This window comes from Alosa alosa, chromosome 10, assembly GCF_017589495.1.
Source record: "Alosa alosa isolate M-15738 ecotype Scorff River chromosome 10, AALO_Geno_1.1, whole genome shotgun sequence".
NCBI classification, from domain to species: domain Eukaryota; kingdom Metazoa; phylum Chordata; class Actinopteri; order Clupeiformes; family Clupeidae; genus Alosa; species Alosa alosa.
In genome coordinates this window covers 7,256,998-7,281,417 of record NC_063198.1, presented here as the reverse complement: position 1 = coordinate 7,281,417, position 24,420 = coordinate 7,256,998, and the positions used below count along the sequence as shown (strand labels likewise).

At 46.1% G+C, this 24,420-nt stretch overlaps 1 protein-coding gene across 6 annotated transcripts in view; it reads right to left on the bottom strand.

The window, feature by feature from the left end:
• The window catches only part of itpr1b (inositol 1,4,5-trisphosphate receptor, type 1b), a 100,836-nt gene continuing 76,416 nt past the window's right edge, over positions 1-24,420 (bottom strand). For all 6 annotated transcript variants that reach the window (XM_048255114.1, XM_048255117.1, XM_048255116.1 and 3 more), the window contains 9 exons: positions 19,917-20,092; positions 16,852-17,016; positions 15,830-16,019; positions 15,411-15,503; positions 13,711-13,850; positions 12,954-13,119; positions 10,999-11,159; positions 3,770-3,931; positions 1-150 (listed from right to left, as the gene is read on the bottom strand). In XM_048255114.1, coding sequence (XP_048111071.1) covers positions 64-150; positions 3,770-3,931; positions 10,999-11,159; positions 12,954-13,119; positions 13,711-13,850; positions 15,411-15,503; positions 15,830-16,019; positions 16,852-17,016; positions 19,917-20,092 — 1,340 coding nt within the window. In that variant the 3' untranslated portion in view covers positions 1-63. The remainder of the gene's footprint in view (positions 151-3,769; positions 3,932-10,998; positions 11,160-12,953; positions 13,120-13,710; positions 13,851-15,410; positions 15,504-15,829; positions 16,020-16,851; positions 17,017-19,916; positions 20,093-24,420) is intronic.

The window sequence follows — 24,420 nt, the reverse complement described above, 5'->3', positions numbered from 1 at the left end:
CCCCCGAACCCTCGGTGGCTGCTGGGGTGAGGATGCAGGGAAGTGGCCTGGTGCGGCTAGGTCTCATGCCGGCTGCTGGGGGTTGACATTCATGTGCTGGGGGTGACCCAGGAGCCCGATCCTCTGCTTCTGCTTCCTCTGCTCTGTCATCTGAGAGAGAGAGAGAGAGAGAGAGAGAGAGAGAGAGAGAGAGAGAGAGAGAGAGAGAGAGAGAGAGAGAGAGAGAGAGAGAGAGAGAGAGAGAGAGAGAGAGATGCACTTTACTAAGATCTGGTATTCTTTGTCTCACTGACAGACATGCTTGTGACACACACACTTTCTCATAACTTAACTTGCTTCACTGCATATCACTTACCCATTAAACAAACACACACACACACACTAGTTTCCAGTGTCACAGCCAAACTTGTCTTTTGGACGCACACCTCTGCTTTTCCATTTAGAAAAAAAAAAAGCCGAAAACAAATCTGGACCTGCATGACTGCGATATATGACGTGAGCAGAAGGTGCATTGAGGCTTCAAGCGAATTTTACAGAGTCCAGAAAGTCCCTTCCTACAAAGCCTTAACCACAGCGCACACAAACAACCTCCACAAGCTGAAACCTCAAAAACAGAAATTTCATTTTCAGGGTTGTGTGTGTGACATTCATGCTGAGCAAGAGCGAGAGTTGTCAGATTTTTGTCTTTTTATTTGAAGATGACACAAGGTGCATTTTTTTTTTACGAGGACACCCGCTAATGCGAATGACACGAAACCGACAAAAGTGCATCCTGCTTGTGCCACACGCGGACTCGGGACTTCTTGAAAAGAGCCATGGAAAGAGAGGGGGGGTTCAAAAATTACACGCAGAGCATGTGCAGAGAATCAGACATGGAAATAAAGAGACTATTATTGCAGTGTCATAGGGATGAACACCAGATGAAGTCAGTGGCAGAAAAGTGTCTCTCTGTCCAGGACCATGAAATATAATGAAGTGCAGTATGATGTGCCAGAGGGACAAGGCTTGTTTAATGATGCATTAGGAGGTCATTAGCTAGTTTTCTCTCATCCTTTTCAGACACAGAGGAGGTTTATTCTTCCAAAATAAATCAGCAATTCAAGTTCAATCGTTGTCAAAGGTTCTTCTAGAGTGGAGAACCGGTAGTCTGCAGTTCAGAGCAGAGAAAAATTGACAACTGTTTTTGACTACATTTTTTTTATAATTGTTGACTTGATGCTGGACACTTTTGAAATTATTTAAATAGGAAGGCTTCTTTTGTTGCTGTTAATGAGGAAAAACAAAAACTAATGAGGGACACTGGATTAACTATATTATTCAGTCTTTTTAAAATCTAAATACAAACTACATCATTAACTCTAAGATTTTAACTTTATTTCTGTGAAAATCAAGTGATTTTGCGGAGTACATGTGAGCATGTGTGGCGTGAATATTCTGGTACATTTAGAAAAGACATAGATAATGGGGCTAGAGGGAAAACAAATCTACCTTTAATGTGAAACCACAACTGCTTATGTAATGTTCTTTAATAATTTTTAGTTTTGTAAAATTGTCTCATTGTCACCTTACTATATATGACACTATCAGCATACTTAACTAATATGAGTTTATGTAATGATTTTTAATATCATTAGTTTCGTTTTGTCACTGTTAGCTTACTATCTGTTTATCAGTGACAATTATGAAGCCATCATTTCTGAAAATGAGATGCAGACTAAAAACTAAACTGGACGAAGACTACATGTAACTAAACGAGTTAGTGGGCTGGTTCTGGTTTGGCTAAGTGAAAGGAGTCTGTTAGTGTCCCTCCTTCACCTCGCCTTGGCCAAATAATGACCAGTTCCCCCTGTCTGAGTCGGCCGTCTGCCCAGACGCCACTTCCTCATAGACACTTCTGCTTTTGCCGTGGTCAAATGCTCCCCTTACTACGGCCGCCTGTTACGCGACGCAAGGAGCCACTTCCACATCCACGACGCCACATTTACTCAAATTACTCTGATCATTACTATAAACCTCAAGCTTGTTAAATTACAGGGCTTAAAGCTATCAGAAACTTTGCAAACCATTACATATGATTACTGATCTGTTTTCAAATCTTCAACTGACCGGCCCACACTTGAATTCCGGCACAGAGCCCTGGGACTAAATGCCCTTTTTAAAAACTGTAGTTTCACTTTTTATTTTAATTTTTTTTTCTTCTGGAGGTTGGGTGGGCAGGTGTGGTGTGGTGTAGGTGGCTGGTGTGCACCCAATGCGGGCCATGATTTCTCTAGTGGCATTTAGAACTGCCGTCGCGTTCATGTAAACAGCCGATCTGCCTGCTTCAGAGAATCCGGTCTAGACTGCGCTGGCAGGTTGATTCAAAGTGAAACGACACACTGCTGAGCACTGACGCACTGGAGAGTCACAGTTTGCACCTCACAGGCGGGAGCCGCGGCTCAGCGCGCAGATAAATATGACTCAGTGCCCTTTGCTCTAATTGGCCCACCACAATAGCAAAAAAGAATGGGGACCACCGTTTTCAACTGGAAAGGAAAAAAAAAAACAAACAAACAAAATAAATTCCCCTGAAAGCTCCAGAGATGAGTGTAGAGATAATTATCAGCTTGGCCCACCTTTGACTACTGCAAGACATGAGATGCTCTGACAAACAAATGTTTTCATACAAGTTATTACTGTATTTCCCTGGTGGCTCATCAGTGTAGCGCGATTTGAGATACTGCTGTGATGTGGTTGCCAGACCTGCCAACCTTGAAGAATTTTTTTGAGTAGCACCTCGAGCCGAGAAAAAAAAAATTGCTCACGTCGGCCTTCATGCATGCAGCCAAAAACAGACATACAGTAGCCATACTTGCAAGACACATTTTGGATAGCGACCCATCTTTAATGTCGAATATCTATCTAAATGTGATCCAATGTATTCCTGAAAGTGCAAACTGAATCTTTTACAGTAGCTCTATAATGTTGACAATCTGTTTTAGAATTTCACTTGCACATGCACTCAGTTTCTTTCAGATCACTTTGTCTTTCTGCCGTCTGTGAGGCTGCGATGATTAGGCCTACTGTACATTATCCCAACTACAGTGATAGGTGCGCAATCTCCGTCTGGAAGCCTATTATTTGTTCTCGCTTGTTTTCACGCTAATAATCAAGAAGAAGGATCTATATGGTCCAAAGAAAAAAATTGAACACTAATCAATGAGCAGCTTAAAATATTTAGCCTAGGTCCACTTTCAGAATTGTTGTTAATGGCTGCATTTTGCCTTGGTAAGGTCCACACTCTATTAGCGCCTTTTAGTTATGAAATCTTTAACCATCAGCGACACATTGAAAATATGCTAACTTAAACAACTGGTGAACAAGTAATAACTTTCCAAGACAACATCAAACTATTAGGCCTAGGTGAATTTACAATCACACTCAGTGGAATATTTTTAGTTTTGCAAAAAGCTGGAGGAACGCAAATTTGCGAGTGAACACTTGTTAAACTCATCTCATCAAGTCTTTCATTAACTCACCGTTGGATGAAGAAAAAATAACATAAAGAGAGGCCACTATGCTTTTCCTGTCATTCTCACTTGACAATTTTTCTCTGTATCTCATCATTGCATGAAAAAAGTTTGAGGGAGATTCTAATTTACATGCTCAAGGAGCTTTCCGGAGCCGCGTACTTGATGTGAAAATACGTGGTTGCTATGCAAAATGCGTAGAGGTTGGCATGTCTGGGTTGTCGTTGGTGACACTGCTACTGGTCCTGCTGCCCACCCACCTGCTCCTTGAGTTCGGTCAGCTGGCCTGACAGGTTACAGACCAGCTTCATGGTGGACTCCAGCTTCTCCTGCAGGTTGCGGATCTCGTTCTGCTCGCCCTCGCCGTCCATGCTCACCAGAGACATGGCGCGCATCCGCGGAAACCAGTCTAGGTTGTGCTCCTGCAGATACGACACAAGGACAAGCAAACAAAACATTACTAGGAAAATATATCATTAAGTAGGGATGCACTGATACGATACTGATATCGGACATCGGTCCGATACTGACTCAAATAACTGGATTGGTTGTTGGTGACTGGGTGAACATAGCTTGCAATTAGAGGTCTGCACTCCCGCAGTAGACCTGCGGGTCCCGACGCAAAAGAGTGCGGCGCGGGACAACTTTTGAAAGCTCTTTGCGGGAGCGGGCGGGATGAGAGAGGTGCGTTCACGGATGCGGGACAAATTGATGATTCACTGCACTCCCGCAAATTAAATATGTGCATAAAATTAAATATGGAAATGATTAAAGTACTTATCATGACTATAGTTCAGCTGGATGTTCTGTTAGTCAGCATTAAAACGGGGTTTAAGCATAACTGATGGATAGCAGGCCTATAAGCCTATTTTGTCGTTTACGTGGGTTCAATTTGTTCCTGCTGCTCATTGTCAAAACTCGAAATCGAAAGCATGACAGAGGATGAGGGCACCAGGCTAGGCCTACTTCAGTTGTTAGCTTACATTCAGAACCAAGAAACTGACATCTGGAGTCTTTCTCAGGTGTGTGTGCTCCTTTCGTGAGACAGAAAGAAAAGCTGAATAGGCTATCCCTCCTGCATGCGGGCTTTAACGGGACTAAAAATGACACATTAATGCGGGAGCGGGAATATTGCGGCTATCTATAGCAGTTATACAACTGTGGGGTCTGTGGCTACTTAGTGTTCAACACTTATAAAACACTGGTATCCGAATGGTACTTGGAATCGGGTGATAGTTCAGCTCTGGTTATCTCTATCGGAATGACAAAGCTCAGATTGGTGCATCCCTAATGTTGCGCTTTTATATTTGTCCAGGTTGGGCATTTGTAAAACAATTCCTTAGGACTCAGTGAGCTCAGTAACTTTTGTTTGACCTCAGTAAGTCATCGGCACAGGCGTGTCACTGAACCACTAGGCAACAGACACACTGACTTCTGTACTCTTCCCATCAATAAATCCCTCTTTGTTTGCCCACAACTATGTAGGCACTAATATCACAGAGAAACTCCCGAATGTAATACAATTATTTACAAAGGAAGTTCAACAGCATGGTCACATGATTTTTTTAAATGGTTTAACTGCGAATAGAAATAAAACAAGAGGTGGGAAAATACCCGAGCTGCGTGTATGTCCAAATGAACTGTAATTCACTAACGTGGGGGAATTTTGGCTAAATAACGGTCCTTATAATAATTCCTTATCTTAACTCGAACTGATGGAGTGCGGTGGAAAACACTTCTTACTTCCAGGCTGTTACAGAATCAGCACTGATGAGGGGATACAGCGCTACCAAACTGACGCTGTTGAAAGACTGCTAATTCTTTTTTTTTTTTAAAGTATATTTTTTGGGCATTTTATGCCTTTAATGTGACAGGACAGTTGAGAATGACAGGAAGTGAGTGGGAGAGAGTCGGGGTGGGATCCGGAAAGGACCACGGGGTGCGGATCGAACCCGGGTCGCCGCGTACGGTGCAGGTGCCCCAGCCAGTTGCGCCACGCAGCCGTAGTGAGGGGAGTTCTTTAACTGAATCAAAAAAGTGATCGCGTGGGAATTCTACGTCAGCACCGTGGCCACATGTCTTTCACTTAACAGACTTTGTGCTGACAACGTGTCGAGCAAAATCTAAGGAGGAGACCACCTGAGGTGTTTAGGCTGTCAGATGTGATGAGTACATTTTCAGGATGTTAAGCAGCCCTCAGACTATTGGCAGAGAGAGTTAGTGGCAAGTCCGCTCTTTGGAGAAGTGTGCAGGGCCTTGGGCATCACTCTGGTGCCTGAGGCTCCATTTGCTCCGTTTGCTTTGTCAGAGGGGAGGGTGAATGACAAAAGCGACAGAAGTGAAGAAAGGTGACCTTCTCATATGGGCAGCGCCGTGGTTTTCTGCGACGACCAAACGTAAGACTATCACGGAAAACGTGATCGCGGATTTCAAAGCGCGGTGCAAAGGCACTGGGAGACGCCTGCCTGCCTGCCTGCCTGTTTGGCGGGAAAGCAGCCATAGGGCACACGGCAGCATTCTTCTTCCAGCCGGTTTCCTCCCTCCACGCTGGCCCGCCACATACCAGTCACATTGTGCAGTGTCTCAGCCTGCCTTGCAACAAGTTCAGGCCAAAAGGAACTGGGCTAGTCTCCAGCTTCACAACACACCAACACTCACAGGAGGGAAGGGAAAAAAGCCCAGAAAAGGTCAGTGTAACTGTAAAATGAATGATGGCCTTTTTGCAGGAGAGAGGAAAGCATACACACATGAATACACACGTATGCCTGAGCAGATTGGGGGTATTATAGATAGGAAAGTGCACAGGTAAAACACACACACACACACACACACACACACACACACACACACACACACACACACACACACACACACACACACACACACACACACACACACACACACACACACACACACACACACACACACCATGACATATACTGTGATGTCAACAATATCCTGTGAGCTCAGAGTTTTTTAAAGCACAGCTGTGGGAGCACTGAAAAAGTCCCACTGGTTTCAGACTTTTTTTGTGTGTGTGTGTGTGTGTGTGTGTGTTCATGTCAGACACAGGGTGTGAGCTCAGCCTCAGGCAGGACCACAGTCTGGCCCCAAAGTCCGACCTCTGGGCAGGGGAATCACACGGCCTGTGATGCGTTTGCTCACTCATTCTGAGAAAGAGGAGAACAGTGCTGAGTGCATGCTCCATTTCCTGCACGCACATGCACACCCAAAATCTCTCTCTCTTTCACACACACACACGCACGCAATACCACACACAAACACACACACACACTCAAGCAATACCACACACTCACACACACACATGCAATACCACACACTCTCACACACACACACACACTCACACACACATGCAATACCACACACTCACACACACACACACACTCACGCAATACCACACAATCTCTCTCTCTCACACACACGCACGCACACACACAATACCGCACACTCTCACTCACACACGCACAAGCAAAACCACACAATCTTTCTCTCTCTCACACACACACAAGCAATACCACACAGACACAAACAGTGCCACACACTGACATACTCACACACACACACAATATCACACACTCACACATAGACATGTGCATGCCAAAACACACACACACACACACACACACACACACACACACACACACACACACTCTCTGTGGGTTTGTATTAACCTCCCCCTCTAGCTCATACAAATGGCAGTGGATGAAGTGCCTCACTTGTTCTTCTTACTCATGCCAATATGATCAGTCCTCTATGCCGAGTGAACGCTCCAACGTTAACAGCTACACCTACACAAAATCATTCTGGATCCTCATTCCAATGGCTCTGGAATGCTGATATCAACTATTTCAACAAGATAAATGTGCAGATTTTTACTGGGTATTAGAGGTCTAACCAAATAAAACAAACACCAAGGGTTCGGATGAAAGCAATTTGATATGCCAGACTTTGCATCATATAGGATGTTGAAACGTGGTGCTTTTTTCTCACATTCAGTGGAAAAGGGAAGCTCAGAGGCAGTTGTGGTCATCTGTGGTGACCCAACCTTTTCTTGTGATCAACATACCATGGGAATTGAGGTGACATAGTCCATTAATATAAGGCTGTACACAGGGCTCTCTGTGAAATCTTTGTGCCGGAAGTTATCAAAACCCCTATAAATAATGATCTTTTTCATATATCAAATGACCTGGCCCATGCCTAAATTCAGACACGCCTGAGAACATTAAACCCTGTGTACAATAAACCAATTTCCGAGGGGAAAAAACTAAATATCTAAAACCAGCCATTAAGCCATTAAAGTCACAGGTCATTCAGCCAGCCGTGAGGTAGATGGAACGGCTGTGTGAGGGGTAGGAGGTGTCAAAGTTCACACAGAACCTCCATCTTGGCCTTTACACTGTCGCGCACTTTCCTTGAGACCCCCTTATCAACACTAGTGCCCCCTCACCCCCACCCCCCTGTGAAATGTTTACGAGTGACAACAGTGCCGGTAAGTCTGGAGACCAGCTAGCCACATCAAGTCTGTCGGCTTCAATGGAAATGACGGAAGAGTGGCCTCAACTTGGCTACCACAGAGGCCCCGATAGACGCAGATGCAGGATGTACTGCGGTTTCAGCTACACACGTAAAATACTCAGAGAGAGAGAGAGAGAGAGAGACAAGAGGCGACCCAACAATGCATTTTATTTGTTTGCATAGAACTGCGAGATAGCTGCGCTGGGCTGCGCTGGGCTGCACTGGGTGGTGTAGCGAGGTCTCTGAGAGCAGATCTGCGCAGCCTGGAGAGCAGAGCCCTGTTGAGTCTGACTCAACAAGTGGCAAAATGAAGACGCCCACCCCGTGTCCCATCAGCCCCAGCTTGCCGCCATTGACGTCAGTCACTGTTATAGCTGACTGTCTTGGCAAAGAGTGTTCCTCCTACAACCTTGTCCCCCCCTCCCCACCCGGTTCTCTGATCACTGCTGTGCCACTGCGGACTCAGTCAACAACACAGGCCTTGAATTTGACACATACACACCAGGCCGAGGAGAGGGGAGGAGGCAAGGAATCCCAACAAACACACTAAACTCTAAAACACTGCAGTGCACGCTGCTCTGAGAGAGCGACTGCTGCCCTTCCTGTGAAAGAAATTATGAAAGCGACGGACCTTGCGCTGATGGCAGTGCTTATGTCCTCTCAAGCGTCTGACTGCCGTGTCTTGAACACTTAGGACAACCCCAAAACAGATGGAGTTGGGTCATGGCCGAAGATGACCTGTGTTCACAAAGCACCGAGGGGTGGGGGGGTGGGGGTTCGGACATCTCTCCCTGCACACCATAACTGGCACACAGGCTTCATCTTGGCGGCGGCAGCCGGATGGGGGGCCTTGGGGTGTGTGTGGCGTCTAATCCTCCATCAGGTGACCGCTCACAAGACCGCAGGGCGCCCCTTGCAGACAAAGGCTGGAGGAGGGTTGGAGAGGGGGTGCTGCAGAGAGGGGGTGTTGGGGGGTGCATGGGGGTATTCTGGAGCGTTTTGGAGATTCTGAGATTAGGCAGCCTGCTGTGCTTAAGGAAACAAAAAGCCCACTCATCTGAAGACCGGTCAGGGGCTTTCCTGCCCTGGCCACCTCTCGTCCATTACATTACTAGAAAATGCCGCGACGTTATCCGCAATTTAAAGATTACAGAGGAGATGCCAAGGAATTCACTGTGTCCGTCTGAGGTAGAGGTGGACTTGGGGGTGGAGGGTTAATGAATGAAATCAAATGCCTTCATGCATTCCTAAACCTCCACCACTGACTGCTTTCAGTCTGGCCTAGATTCTTTTCTCTGACTGACTTTGTTTGCTAATCAAATGTGCTGTTCCAAAAAGTGCAACCCCAAGCCCTCAGCCACCCCCCCCCCCCCACGCTTCTCTTCGTTTTTTGGGTGGGTTTTGGCAGGGTGGGGGTGGGGTGTTAGGGGGGCAGGTGAGAGAAGGCTGAGCTGACAGAGCAATGGAAAAGAGAGCCAGGCTTTCCCACACTACTCAGACAGCTAGTCATCATGAGGCCAGTCCAATCATGAGACCTTCTGCTCTCTCTCTCTCTCTGTATGTGACGGTTGTCCTGCATGTATGTTATTGTTGTTCACAGTGAATGTACTTTACAGCCCAAGACAAATTTCCCCTTGAGGGAATAAAGTTCATCTCATCTTATCCCTCTCTCCCTCTGCTCACTCTCTCTCCCCATCGCTCTATCTCTCCTCTCAGTTCTAAAGATGAGGTGAAGCACGGAAAGATAGTTAGCGTGTGTGTGTGTGTGTGTGTGTGTGTGTGTGTGTGTGTGTGTGTGTGTGTGTGTGTGTGTGTGTGTGTGTGTGTGTGTGTGTGTGTGTGTGTACAAGAAGCCTTTTTTAACAATATGTAGATCTTGTCATGATTTGACTGACTTGGCAAACCAACATCTAAATAAAGTATTAAATATAGTTATATAGTTAGTGTGTGTGTGTGAAAGAAAGAGATACATGTGTGTTTGCGCATGTGTGTGTGTGGCTGCTTCACGGATTAACACATTCGACACCATGTCCTGGGCTGCTGCGCCTGTTCTGGACCGTTGAGTTCGTTTTTGCGAGAGCACTTGATGTCATCGGGTTCAGGGGGAATCGAGGGCACAAAAGGCAACGGATTACATCACTTGGTGCCGGGACTTTAATGGTCGATTTAAGGCTGAGTATTAGGCTGGAAAACACGCAGCCGCGGCCGTCTTCGTTTGTGCAGAGAAAGACCCCCCCCCCTCCAGCCCGCGGACGGGTCACGCAAGGTAAACTCCAAGCCAGCCCCCCGTGTTGCCATCACTGGGGTTTGGGCGGAGGAGGGAGCTAAGTTGGCCACAAAGCCTGATGTTATGCTGCAGCCTGTAACATGGGAACATGACGGCTCTTGGCGCGCTCTTGCTATTGTTGCTCCAGCTAGGCATTGTGTTACACAACAACGGAATGGCAAATAACACATACTTGGGCTCTGCCCACAGATATGGATCAAGCTGGCAGGAAACGCTCAATTGACCCTGTTTGTGCAAAGAAAAGAAGAGAATGTGGAAGTAGAAGCAACTGGTAGAGCAGGATGCTAACATCAATAAGGTCATGTGTTGTACACCCTGGAAGCAAACATGCCAGTGGTGATCATTTTTATCTGAGGTGTGCACACATTAGCAAAACAAAAGCAAACGTATGGGAATGGTTTTTCGTTTGCCTTAAATTTGCTGTGAACAAATACTAGTTTTCACAAAAAACACATGGATGCGTGGGACTACAATTTGAATTGAACTATTTGGAATATTTACACAAAAACATTCAGATTTAAACAGTCAAAGAAAACCAGTTTTCCTCCATGGTGCCGACTCTGAATGCACCTCTTGCAGTAAGCGTTTAGGTTGCTTTTGATGCTAAATGAATGGATGAAACAGAAAGGTGTAATGCGGCCGAGCCAAGCGGAGGCTTCTCACCCTGATCATCTGGGCCACGTAGCTCTCTGGCCCTGTGTACTCCGTGTGGTCCTTGACCTTCACCAGCACGATGAAGAAGAGATAGTGCCACATGTTGTGTTCCACCTTGATGTGCTCCTCGAACGTCACCGTCTTGTTGTCAAACTTGTCTCGCTCCAGGCCTGTTGGGGGGAGAAGCATGATTTTCAAATATTCATAACACTCACGAGTGAGATCCCAGAAAGTAATCTGGACACTGTATGTTTTACAGCCATTATCCAGTGATAAAAGCAAATAGTAAATCTGTAAATAAATAAAAAAAAATTTAAATTTGTTCTCTATGTGACATTTCAGTCAGCACAAAAAACAGCCATTCATAACACTCAAAAAGATAGAAATAGTGACACACTTCAGCTTCTCTTACCCTTTGTAAACAAACAAATACATACGTGGCTGTTGTCACGAGTCATCCTAAAGTGACAGCCTTGTGACAGTCACAGCCATTTCTAAAGTTTGTTTTGATCACTTTGTGTGACTTCTTAACACAACACGATCACAAGGACAAGGCCACATCTCTGAGTGTCTGTTTCTATTTCCAGGACAGCAACAACGGGGAGTATCGCCTCAGTTAAAAAGCAGCATGTGTGAAAAAAAAACAAACAAACCTTGTGAGTCCCATTGGTTGACTTGTTTTCTCAAACAGGCTACATATTAATCACTGTATGAAATCAACTTCTTCGGACTGATTCAGTGTACGGTTAAGCTACGTAATGCACCGCTGAGGAGGGCAATGGATCAATAGATAGATAAGTAAAGAGAAACAAATGATGAGGGCAATAAGACGGCGATAGAATAAGCAAAACCACATTGTTTGGGGGAGGGTGGTGGTGGTGGTGGTGGAGGAGGAGGGGGGGTGTGAGGAGATGTAGCTGGCTGCATAAATGTGCACGGTCAAGCACGGAGAGGCAACAGGAAGAACACCTCCGCATCAGCCATGACTAAGTCTTCTGGGAAGAGGGGGGTTTTGCGATGTTTGCACCGTCGTGCTAGATGAGAACGTTTTCCACTGGCGCACCAAGGCCATGCAACAGACAAAACACACTCACACCCGCACGCACTCGCACACACACACACACACACACACACACGCACACACACACACACACACGCACAAACACACACACACACACACGCACGCACACACACACCTACACAAAACCTAGCCCTAGACAACTTATCTGATCCAGACAAGCAAACAGTGAGTCAGGATCATAAATGAATCTCAGCCTTAATATTTGAGACTTTGACATGGAAATGACCTTTCCAAAGCAAATCAAAGCTACCAGTCAAACTCCTCCCAAGGGCAATGCAGCCCAGCCTGGCCCATTCAATCCAATGTGTCCCGTAAACGGCAGGCTAGGCCACACAAGCTGGGTCCTCACAGGTGCACTGTAGGCACCTGTGTACACCTATGATTGATTCAAACGTATGGACATATTTGTGTTTGTGTTTTGTGTGTGTAGGCCTCTTACCGTAGATGTGTGCAAGTAGATCTACTGTATTAGATGGCGTGTGTGTGAAGTGGTGTGTGTGTGTGTGTGTGTTTGTATGTGTGTAGGTACTGTAGAGGTATTTGCCGCTGCAGTATGCGTATGTACATTGCCTTTGTGAGTTGTGAAAATACTATATCTGTATCTGTGCTGTGTGTGAGTTTGTGTACGTGTGTATTGGCTTCTCAGCACAGGCTTCTCACAGCAGATGCAGACAGTGGGTGTAAAGTGTCTGTCTATTTATGCATGTATCTTTGTGTCTGTGTGTGTGTGTGTGTGTAGACCTCTCATTTGCATCTTAACAGGTTGTGTGGAGGAAGTGTATGTGTGTATGTGTGTATGTTGTCCGTGTGTGTGTGCGTGTGTATGTGGTTGGTGGGTGGCTGAGGTGGGGTGGGGAGGGGGGTGCATGTGCAAACATCTCACCACAAATGAAGCAGGTGGTCTTGAGCACCTCTTCTTTCTTCTGCTTCTCGCTCCTGAGGTCGGCGAAGGTGTCGATGATCACACCGAAGATCAGGTTCAGGACGATGATGATAACCATGAAGAAGAAGAGGAGGTCGTAGATGACCCGCGCCGTGAACAGCGGCTCCTGTCCAAACACAAGCAGTGAGGTCACGATCAGACAGCTCTGCGCTACGTCTCCTAATCCCCCTGAACATTACACAAACGTCGCCTACCGTAACCAACGTCACACAGCACTACAGTAAACACTGTCTGAGTATCTGGGACGGCAGCTAAGCTACACTGACATGGAGAGCACCAGGGGTTAGAAGAAATGAGGCAAAGTCAACAAGCCCTGATACAGTGGAGCTCTCTGGCTGACCCAATTCAGGCTCTGTTGCCTGCAGCTAGTCTTTCTCTGCCTTCTTCACATGGGCCAGACGGCAGTTGTGAAAAGACACAGGGCTATATGGTGTCACCTTTTACATGAGAGGTCTAGGTTTGTCTGCGTTCTGACTATCAGGCCTGTGGACTGATTCGCTGTAGTTAACTGGGTTTGGATTCCCTCTTTGGAATGCTACATGACTAGCGGTGGAGGTGTGTGTTGCTACGGCTAGCTGCTAACTGTGTCCATAGCATAGCGTTAATGGGATTCATGGTGTTAGCTTAACATCAGCTGTGCAGATCTCGCTGGCCATGTTAAGTCTGGTCTTCTCCTGGAGGTGTGAACATAACGTACCTCTTTGGAAGGCTTGCGCAGGACGTCCCCCACACCGCCGCCACTCCGCAGGCCATGACTGAGGACGGTGACGATGCACATGAGCAGAGAGTCACATGTGCGCTCCTTGTCCTCGATCACCACCGCCGACGCCACCATGGCTGCACCCACCGCGCACACAAAACATGGAGGAGCGGTCAGGAAAAAAAAGAACACAACAAACCATGCAGTACTGACATACTGATACAAACCGCCACCTTCCCCCCACATACAGTACACACTAGCACACACATATGCATACACAATCACACAACACGTACACACACAAATACATAAATGCACTAAAATGCAACGTATTAGGATGCCAGATAAATGAGTATTGTGTCCACTGATGGGTAGAAATTGGTGCTACACCTTGGTGGTGGTTGCAGTGAGTATCCCTCTGTTCACTGTAAAGCACAATGGGTATCTAGAAAAGCGCTATATAAATGTAATATGTTATGTTATGTAATATTGTTGACTAAAGATGCTAGTTCTGAAAGATGCTAGTTCTGTGTTCTGAAGCCTCTGCATGCCCCCTGAGTGTGAGTGACTGTCGGCTGAGTTTAAAGATAAGAAAAGCGCTGTATAAATGTAATATATTGTTGTTGTTGTTGTTGTTGTTGTTGATGATGATGATGATGACAAAAGATGCTATTGGTCTAAAAGTTCTGAAGCCTCCTGAGGGTGAGTGAGCTCTGGCCGAGGGAACATGTGAGCGGGGGATGCAGGGTCATGGGATGCTCACATAGACTGAGGGGAAGGGTCAGGACCCACGGGCCGCTGGGGTTAGGGTCAAGTAAGAGCTCGCTAGTAACACGTGGTGTGGGTGCTGCTGCTGATTTTTGGGGTGGACTCAGGATGCATGACCAGCCTCTCAGATCACATTAGCAGAGTCCCCCCCCCCCCCTCTTTTCAATGGTCCAGACAACACCAAACACATCCCCACCCAATAGTCAAGGGTTGATGTTGAGTGGATGGATCTAACGACCTGCCTGCCCACCCCTGACTGAGGCCTGCCGCATGCACCCTCTAATAGCTCAGCTGAGACCTCTTATGGTGGACATACTGCCCCCATTGCCCCCATTGTCCTCATTGCCCCCATGGGCTTCAACTTATGGCTGCACTCACACACACACACTGAGGCTAACATATGTATGAGCATGTGACCACTTGCTCATGAACTCACTGACACACTAAAATACATGCCCCCACATTAACTTACATTCCACATATAAAACTCGGTGAACTTGCATTCCACATGTGAAAACTCACTGAACTTACATTCCATGTGTAAAACTCCCTGAACTTCCGTTTCACGTGCAAGACTCTCTTTAGTCTCTAACACTCGCCCACACAAACACACACACACTTTAACCATTTATTTATGGAGAAAAGTGGTGCAAGGACACAAATATTAAAGACGAAATAATATTAAAGATGATAATACATACACAAACCACAAACTGCACCATAAGTGTATACAAACACACACACACACACACACACACACACACACACACACAGCACAGATAGCATTTTCACAAACGTCAAACCCACAAAGGCAATGTACATACTCATACTGCAGAGACAAATACAACTGCCTACACAAACACACTTAAATATAAACACACACACGCACGCACACACGCACACACACACACAAACACAGAGCAACCCACCATCTACCACAGCCTCTGTAGAGCAGTTCTCCCCAGTGTCCTTCCGACATGCTGTGCCAGAGAGGAAGTCCCCGACCATGCTGGCGCCGCTCTCTGAAGGAGGGATGAAGAGACAGAGTGAGAAAGAGAGAGAGAAACTAGCGCGTAGCGAGGCAGAGGGAGACACACCTGCATCCTCTGCTCACACCTGAGAATAGAAACACAAAATGGGGGACAGGCCAACCACACGCTGGCTGAACACCTGCAACAAAAACTCCCCAGGAGGTCCACGTGAGCACCACACTGCACCATCACCGCGGATTTTAGGACAATTCTGCACGCTTGTTGGCAGCTGGGCATGCCCTGGGGTGGGTGTGTGTGTGTGTATGTGTGTGTGTGTGTGTTTGTGGGGGGGGTGTTGACACGACGACAACACACACCTAGTGTTTTGTTGGGTATCCTGTCCACGGACAGGATGAAGTCGTCCTTGAAGAAGATGTAGCCCACAATGGAGAAGAGGTAGACCAGGATGAGGGCCAGCACGGCGGTCAGCACGATGGAGCGGCCGTTACGCGTCACGCTCTTGATCACGTTCAGCAGCGTCTCCTCTCGGTACACCAGGTCAAAGAGCTACAAACATATAATATGTATACAGTGAGTACACTGCCTCATAGCTAATAAGTGCACTAACACAACTCTCGTTTTCTCTCGGTCGCACACACACACACGGACACACATATACGGACACACACACACACACACACACACACACATACGGACACACATATACTGTACTGTACGGACACACACACACACACGGACACACACACCAAAGTCAAAGGCCCCTGCAAAAGGAAGATGAAGGGAACAAAAGGGGGCTACCCCGAGAATAAAACCACAAGTTGAGGCTACTGTTCTGCAGTGTGTGTGTGTGTGTGTGTGTACGTGTATGTATGAATGTGTAGGAAGGGAGTACTTAAGAACTTCAACAGTGTATTCTGCAGCATGTGTGTGCGCGCGTGAGTGTGTACATGTATGTATGAATGTGTAGGAAGGGAGTACTTCAAAACTTCAAAACTTTACAACAGGATGCGGTTTGTGTTTATATTGAGTGTGCATATTGAGTGTGCCAACCGAGGGTGAGTGTCACGACACGGAGAACACAGGGTTTTAGATAGATAGATAGATAAATAGATAGATAGATAGATAGATAGATAGATAGATAGATACTTTATTGATCCCCAAGGGGAAATTCAAGTTTTGAGGTGGGTGGTTGGAGACGACGTGAAATAAGAGGAGATAAAAATAAGATGAGATAAAAACATACTTTATTAATCCTGAGGGAAATGAAGTGTCACAACACCACCGTCCAGTGTAAACACACACACACACACACACACACACACACACACACACACACACACACACACACAAAAAGGTGAAAAAAGAAGTGTCTCCTCACCAGTAGGCTGTAGAAAAAGACGTGGACGAAGACGCCGAGGCTGCAGATGATTAGGTAGAGGACGTGGTAGAGGAACTCCACATCCATGATCATGGCCTTGTAGCCACGCGTGAACGTGCCCCGGTTCCCCGCGAAACTAATCAGAAAGATGACCTTATTGCCCACCTGCATGGGAGTAGGGGGAAGAGCAGCAGAGACGGCCTGGGTGAAATGCCAGGCAGACTGGAGCCAGGCTACAGCGGAATAGTCCAAAATGTGACATGCATTGACAAGCAACTCATTTGAGAACACCCATGTCTAATATCTGTTCTTAGTTATGAGATATTTGGAATTTAAATGGCCAATTACACAACTTGGACTGATAACTCAATGAAAATCATTTAACGCTTCCTTAGACGAATATATGTTTTGACAACCTGGACCCAGTTGACCATATTAGCCAAATCAGCTAGTTATGCTGTAGGGCTGGCTTAGGACTACTGACACCCTAACCCCCAAACACAAAGACACACATACAATTGACCAGCTGACTTTAGTCTTGTGATAAGTAGGGGCTTGTCACAACAAGGTGTGATGTTTTGCTTTTTAAGGACTTTAAGGAAGACGGCATTAAACATTCATGTATTGTGGCTTCAGATAGACAGTGTCAGTTTCCTCAATGTTTAGTACTGCAAATGTACTGTCACTTGACTATGTAAAAAAATAAAAGCCAATAAGGAGGCAGTAATATAAGTAAAGCAAAGTAAATAAAGTAAAATAAAATAATGAAGCTTTCACAGCTTTCACAGACCTAAATTATCTTTGTATAAACTTTCGATGATTGTTATAGAACAGGCCATGGTGTATGGCAGTAAAAACATACAGTAACACAATATATGCAAAAGAACATTCAAGCTGTTGATGAGTCAATAACCAATTAAACCTAATGTAGGTAAAACACGTATATTACCTCAAGTGCTTTCAAATTAAAAAGGCAGATGAAAACAGAATAAAACATTGTATATTAAGGAGCATCTAATGTTTTTTGCATGTTTTGTGATGATATGTGAAACTGAACTGTGATAATATTCACTATTATAGATTTGTCCATCTGATTCATACACAATTGAGATAAAATCAAACAAGTTACAACCAATTTCATTGAGTAAGGCTTCTGTTGACTATATATGCAAATTATGGCTTGCGTCTATATGTTCTGACACGTTCCTAATACAAAACAAAGCTGAAGAAAAAAAACAAAAACTTGTGCTGATTGTAGCTTTGCTTAAAAGGACCAGTATGTAGGAAATAATGGAAAATAAATGGTAACCATTCCAAAAATTATTACCATATGTCATCAGAGAGTAAGGAAACAAGATGAATTGAACTAATGGCTTATTTGACAACATTACTATAACCCGTAAAACCAGTGAAAAAAATGAGTTATGGGGCGGAATCTCTTGGAATTTTCGTGGATGTTTTGAACGATTAATTCTAGAATAGCGTATTAATAATGAGCTGGCACGTCCCCCCATTTGTGTTGCCAAATTAGCAAAGGCCAACTGTCAACAGCTGTCAGTTGTAGTCATGAACGACTAGGCTAGCCTACGAGAGGCAGGCAAATTTCCAAAATTAAAACAAGTAACCAATTAAGTGGACATCGCAGGAGCTTCCTGAGATGGCGACGTCTTCCTTAAACGAAAAATATAAATTCTGACGCAGGCCATATTTCTCCACGATAGGTAGCCTAGGCTAAACTTCATCTGCATCGCTAACTTCAGCTAAATATGTTACGTTGGTTAGAGAGGTATTTTTTGTTTTCACTGTTTCCGTAATGTGTAGCTGGGTCATGGTTGAAGAATCGTTTTAAGCAGCTGCAGGTCAACTAACGTTAAGTCTGCATTACATCGGGCAACCCAGAAGAGGCTCGCGTCTAGGTCTTGAAAACGTTCACCAGTGTTTTGATTTTGGCCTACAGAACGTGCGGTAACAATCCTACAAATCGCTCCTTTAATGGTGCTCTAAGCGATGCTGGGTAACGTCACTTCTGTTGACATTCAAACGAAACAGAGAGCTAGCTCGCTACTTCCTCCCCCTCCCTCCCGTGCAATTGAAACTCTCCTAAACGCGCAGGTCATCTGTGATTTGCTGGAACAGTTTGTTATGGGCTAGGTTCTCCCAGGTTGTTTTTGTTGCCGTTTTTGGAGCCTGGGCTTTTACAGTGTATTCAGGACACCGACAGTTAGCGGATGGTTAGGTGATGTTTGCAGTAAGGAACATAAAATGTTTTAGCCTAAAAAATGCGTGGCATCGCTTAGAGCACCTTTAATGTCAGTGGGAACTTTTCACCGAAGTTCTCTTTTAGTCTAAGACTAGGCTTAAATCTGTATACAGGAAAGCAGCCAATAAAGTTTAACACATTCAAAAAGAGGTACTGTTCCTTCATCAGACGGTGTGCAATAAATTCAAACAGGGAAGAGAAAATGAGTTTTACAACTCGTGGAGATAGGTCGTCTCGGTTGGCGGCTCACTGTGACACGGGAGTGTCACTGGGCCGTGGTATCCCACAGTGACGCACTCCACACTTGACCTCAAGGACCACACTCTTGGGGAGAAGACCCAGGAGGTAACGCGGGGACACTGGGCCACTCACACTTGTACACACACACACACACACACACACAAACACATGCACGCACACACTCACCGCAGACACACAGACAGACAGACACACACAAACATGCTCACGCATGCACGCACAAACTCACTCACCGCACACAGACACACACACACATGCACGCACACACTCACCGTACACAGACAGACACACACACACGCACGCACGCACGCACCTACCGCAGACACACAGACAGACAGACAGACAGACAGACAGACAGACAGACAGACAGACAGACAGACAGACAGACAGACAGACAGACAGACAGACAGACAGACAGACAGACAGACAGACAGACACACACACACACACACACACACACACACACACACACACACACACACACACACACACACACACACACACACACACAGGCTGTCTTTGTCCTCCGTCCCTCAGGCTCACTCACATTGAAGGCCCCGAGCAGGAAGAGGGTGGGCTCCAGGCCCACGGAGAAGATGAGGCGCAGGATGGTGGACGCGATGAGTGCCCGGATCCCGTGGGGCTGCGGCAGCACGATGACGATTGCCAGCGACACCAGCATGGCCAGCCACAGCAGCCCCGACAGGTGAGGCTCCAGTGTACCTGGTGAGAGAAAGAAGGAAAGAGGGAGGGAGGGAGAGAGAGAGAAAGAGAAAAAAGAAAGGAAAAGATAGAGAGAAATTGAGAGAAGGAGGGACAGAAAAAGGGAAGAGAGAGAGAGAGAGAGGATGGTTATGTTTGGTTAAGTTTGAGTATGAGTATGAGATGGTTAAGTTTGAGTATGAGTGCTCAAACTGCCTCAAGCCTTTTAACACCTCAGAACTGCAATCAAGTTGCCTATGAGCCAAATCAATTGGTATTTTAAGTATAGAATGCAAAGCCAATGTTAATGTTCACAATTACAAAACAATAAGTTGCATGCACCAGCAAGAGATTAATACTACATGCTTGAGTTGGCATGTTATGAAGCCTATTTTTAAGGTGTGAGGAGAGAAAGAGAATTTCTAATATATACTGGAATACTGTACTAATATATCACAGGAACTAGCCAAAACAGTTACCGCCCTGTTCATTCAGCATAAAATGTGAAACACTTACATCATCATCACTAATAGCAAAGAGTGGGTGAGGGTGTATGTGTGTGTGTGTGTGCGCGCGTTTGTGTTTGTAAGTGTGAGTGAGTGAGTGAGTGAGTGACTTTCACCTGTTAAAACATGTTAGGGCACGTTCTTACCCAGCAGATAAGAGTCTGAGTTGGAAAGGAAAAGGCCAAACACACACACACACACACAGACAGACACACAGACACACAGACACACAGACACACACACAGAAGGTGGTTACATAATAGAGAGGGCTCATAGAGATTCTCCCGTAAGCCCGCCCGGTATCGGTTTAATCTACACTTAAATCCTACTGTACCCTCTCAGGGGGCCGAACAGGAACCAGCTCAATGGCCTGATTATGTGAGGGGGCATCTATTTGTGTGACTGAAATCAGAGCGTATGCATCTATCGTATCGAAGATCTCTACTGTGTGTGTGTGAGTGTTAGTGTGTAAGTGAGTGTTTGCGCGAGATGAGTGGGTGTGTTTATATGAACGTAAGAGCAAACAGGGCGAAAAATGAGGTCAGTCGGATTTACAGGATCTTCGCAGAGGCACGCAGGCAACATTTGAGCTGCCCCTCCCTCCCTCCCTCTCTCTCTCTCCTCTCTCCCTCTCTCCCTCTCTCTCTCTCCCTCCCTCCTCCCCTTCCCCCCCTCTCTCCCCATGCAGAGATCACATGACAGGTGGCTGTTACATAACCCAGCAGGCTAAAAATACAGCGGCCTCCTGAAAGATTCATGAGAGCTGGTCCGTGAGCAGTGAGCACGCTCCGCTCCGCGCTCGGCCAGGGCCTGGGGCTCTGGTGTTCTGGTCCAACTGGCCGCCTTGCGGACGACACGCTGAGGGGGTGGGGTGGGGGTGTCACTCTGGCTCTGTTTATGCAGTTCACTCTAGTTCCACTCAACTTGGCCTGTGCCTTTCCAGGGCGCGCGAGTCCCATGGTGACCGCCGCAGTTCTCCCGCCACAACAGCTCCCACAGGTCATGGCAGGGCACGAGTTCCCCCAAACAGACGCTCTCCTGTCCTTCCCCCATCTCCCTCTCTCCCTTCAACAAGCTCTTAGCAAGAGTCCCTGCCCTGACCCATAAAAGACACATGGGGGCTCAGGCTTCACTTGTAACTTGCTGTATGTATAACAAAACACATTATTTCAACTGTCCTCAGCCCGACTTTGCTCCAGACAAGCTTTCTGGTTTTCAATGACCGAAGACGGCACATGCCAAAAACCTTGTGTCCCTTATCTCGAACACAGCCGAGGGGAAAGTGAGTCTGCAGCTATGACAGAAATCCCATGCTTTCCCCCACAGTGTGGAGTGGACCGGCAACACACACTGACCCACTTTCAGCACTCTTATCTTATTTCCATGGTCGCATTCCGACGGAGCTGAGGGGAGAGGGGGAGGGGGGGAAGACAGTGAGCCATTCAGAATGCGGCCTGACCGGCCTGCTCTCAGACACACCCCTGGGAGGCTGTGCTGCACTGCTGCGGGCCAGGCACACTCGCACACAAGCTCGCCAATGACGGTCCTGTTTTTCCACTCCCCGAGTCGGCCGACTCAACAGCGCGAACCCAGTAACTGCACACGAGACGACAGTAAAGACCGTAAAGACCGTGAGACACAAACTGTGTGAATGGCACGCTGGACGTGGGTGCACGAAACATTCAAAACCAACAGAAAGTTCAGAAAAGAACAAAAACGTTCTGATGACTCCTCTCCTCCCTCAATTGGATGATGATTTTAAAACTCCACTGGCCTGTATCATATGCGATTAAAACTGTTAAAAACTGCTCATGAAAACTAGTGGCAACTGCTACACGTAAGAAAAAATCTTCTATACTTAAACAGATGTTTTTAAAAACATCTGTTTAAGAACATCATGATCAAATGACTCTTTTTATGATGTTACATAATATCTCCTTCGAGAAAGTTCTTGATTGGCGTCCTCCGGAATTCCATTCACACAGTTGTGTTTACAGGGGTGATAAACCGGTATGGAAATGAGAAAACCATTGGGTTCCCTCCACCTTATACAAGCAATAGGCTTACACATTAACTACCAAATAATGAATGTCGTCGGTGACCTCATCACATTAGCATTCATTTTGACACTGACAGATTCAGAGATTTCCAAGGAGATTTTGCTGCTGGACAGAAATCAAAGATAAATACCACCCCACACACACACACACACACACACACACACACACACACACACACGCACGCACACGCACACACAAAAATCAAAATAGATAGCATGTGTCCTGGGTTGAACTATTGGACTGCATAGCCCAGAGTGTGGAGCGTGGAGCGTGAGGGGGTCATTGAGTTGTGGGCTGTGAGTTGTGGACCACACCAGGCGTCTGGGCCACAACTGGGCCACCTACAGCCTCCTTGTTCTCCTCGGAGGAAGTCTAAGACAAAGGGGCCAGCCGCAGCTTGACCCCAGCCAGAACAATCAAAAGGTTATGCCAGGCACAGTGTTGGGCCACTGTCTCCGCAACTTCACTCACAGGGACAATAGAAGGCTCTGTGGCCTTGGAAAAAACCCCACAATGGTTGGCTCTTGGGGAAGAGGAGTCCCTCTTTAGGGGAACTGTGTGCTTTGGCTTTATAAGAGAAGATGCTGTCAGTGTAGAAGGTACATAAATTAGCAATTACATTTACAATTTCCCCACACCATGGGATTACAGGGCAATGACCTTAAAGGGAAACTCCAGTCTAACATTAACAGGGGTTGTTTTTTGACGATAACGAGTGCAAATGACCATTTGGGACCAAAATGACATCAATCGGTGCAGTTTAGAGTAAGACCAGAATATGCTGAATAGCATATAGCATAAACTTTGGGGGCAACTTCTCTACATCAAAGTACCGGTATATAATTATTTTAAAGGGACGCCAGACAACGTTTTCGTGTTAATTAATCATCTTCGTAAGTCGCCTGTCCCTACTGCCTGTAGGAAGAATATCCCGCTTGCAAGTTCGGTGTATCCGACCCGCCGACCTTCTCAGACATCGCAAGAAGCAGGATCAGTTTACATCCTGCATCCCCAGCACAGAGGCAGGCTAACGAAACGCTAGCGATTGAACGTGTGTATAATGGCAGAGCCGGTGAAGAAGCAGCGAAAACCCTTGATGGAAGATGCAAAGAAAAGGAAAAAAGAGCTTCAGACTGAGCGAGGGCTCGCATTACGCGATATCGACACGCATTAGAGGCGCTTAGGAGCCGGAGAAAAGCATCAGGCTTGCCTGGTGTCCGTTTAAAGGAATGGTTTGGTGTAAACACAACCTAGAGTCTATTTATGGATGATAACAAGTTCAAACTTTCGCTTGGGAGCAAAATTATGTTAACTGGAGAAGTTTTGAGATAGAACGTTGTTTAGTTTGCATTAAGAACAAAGTGGCTTATAGCTTGTAGCAGCAGCCATGCAGCCACGTCAAAATAAATCACTATTTTCAAACCGCTGATAAGGTTCAAAATAGCCGTACACTTCGGTGGTAGTGTGGAGAGGTTCTCTACAGACAAACTGAAGTATTGTAAGGGACTGTTTATGAAGTCAGTGTAATACCTTCCTTGGTATTCCGGCAGCTTCAAATCAGTGGGCAAGTTAGACTTCCTGCACTGATCCTGCTGAACATGATGCGTATTTACTATACAAACATGCATCACATTCAGCCAGATCTTTCCTTACACTTTCTTTATAATTATAAAGGGAAACATATTTCAGTTTGTCTGAAAAAAAAAAAAAATATATACATAAATCCAAAAAATAAATCCATTAAATTTCCTCAAATCGACCCTACTGTAGTTTGTTGTTTTGT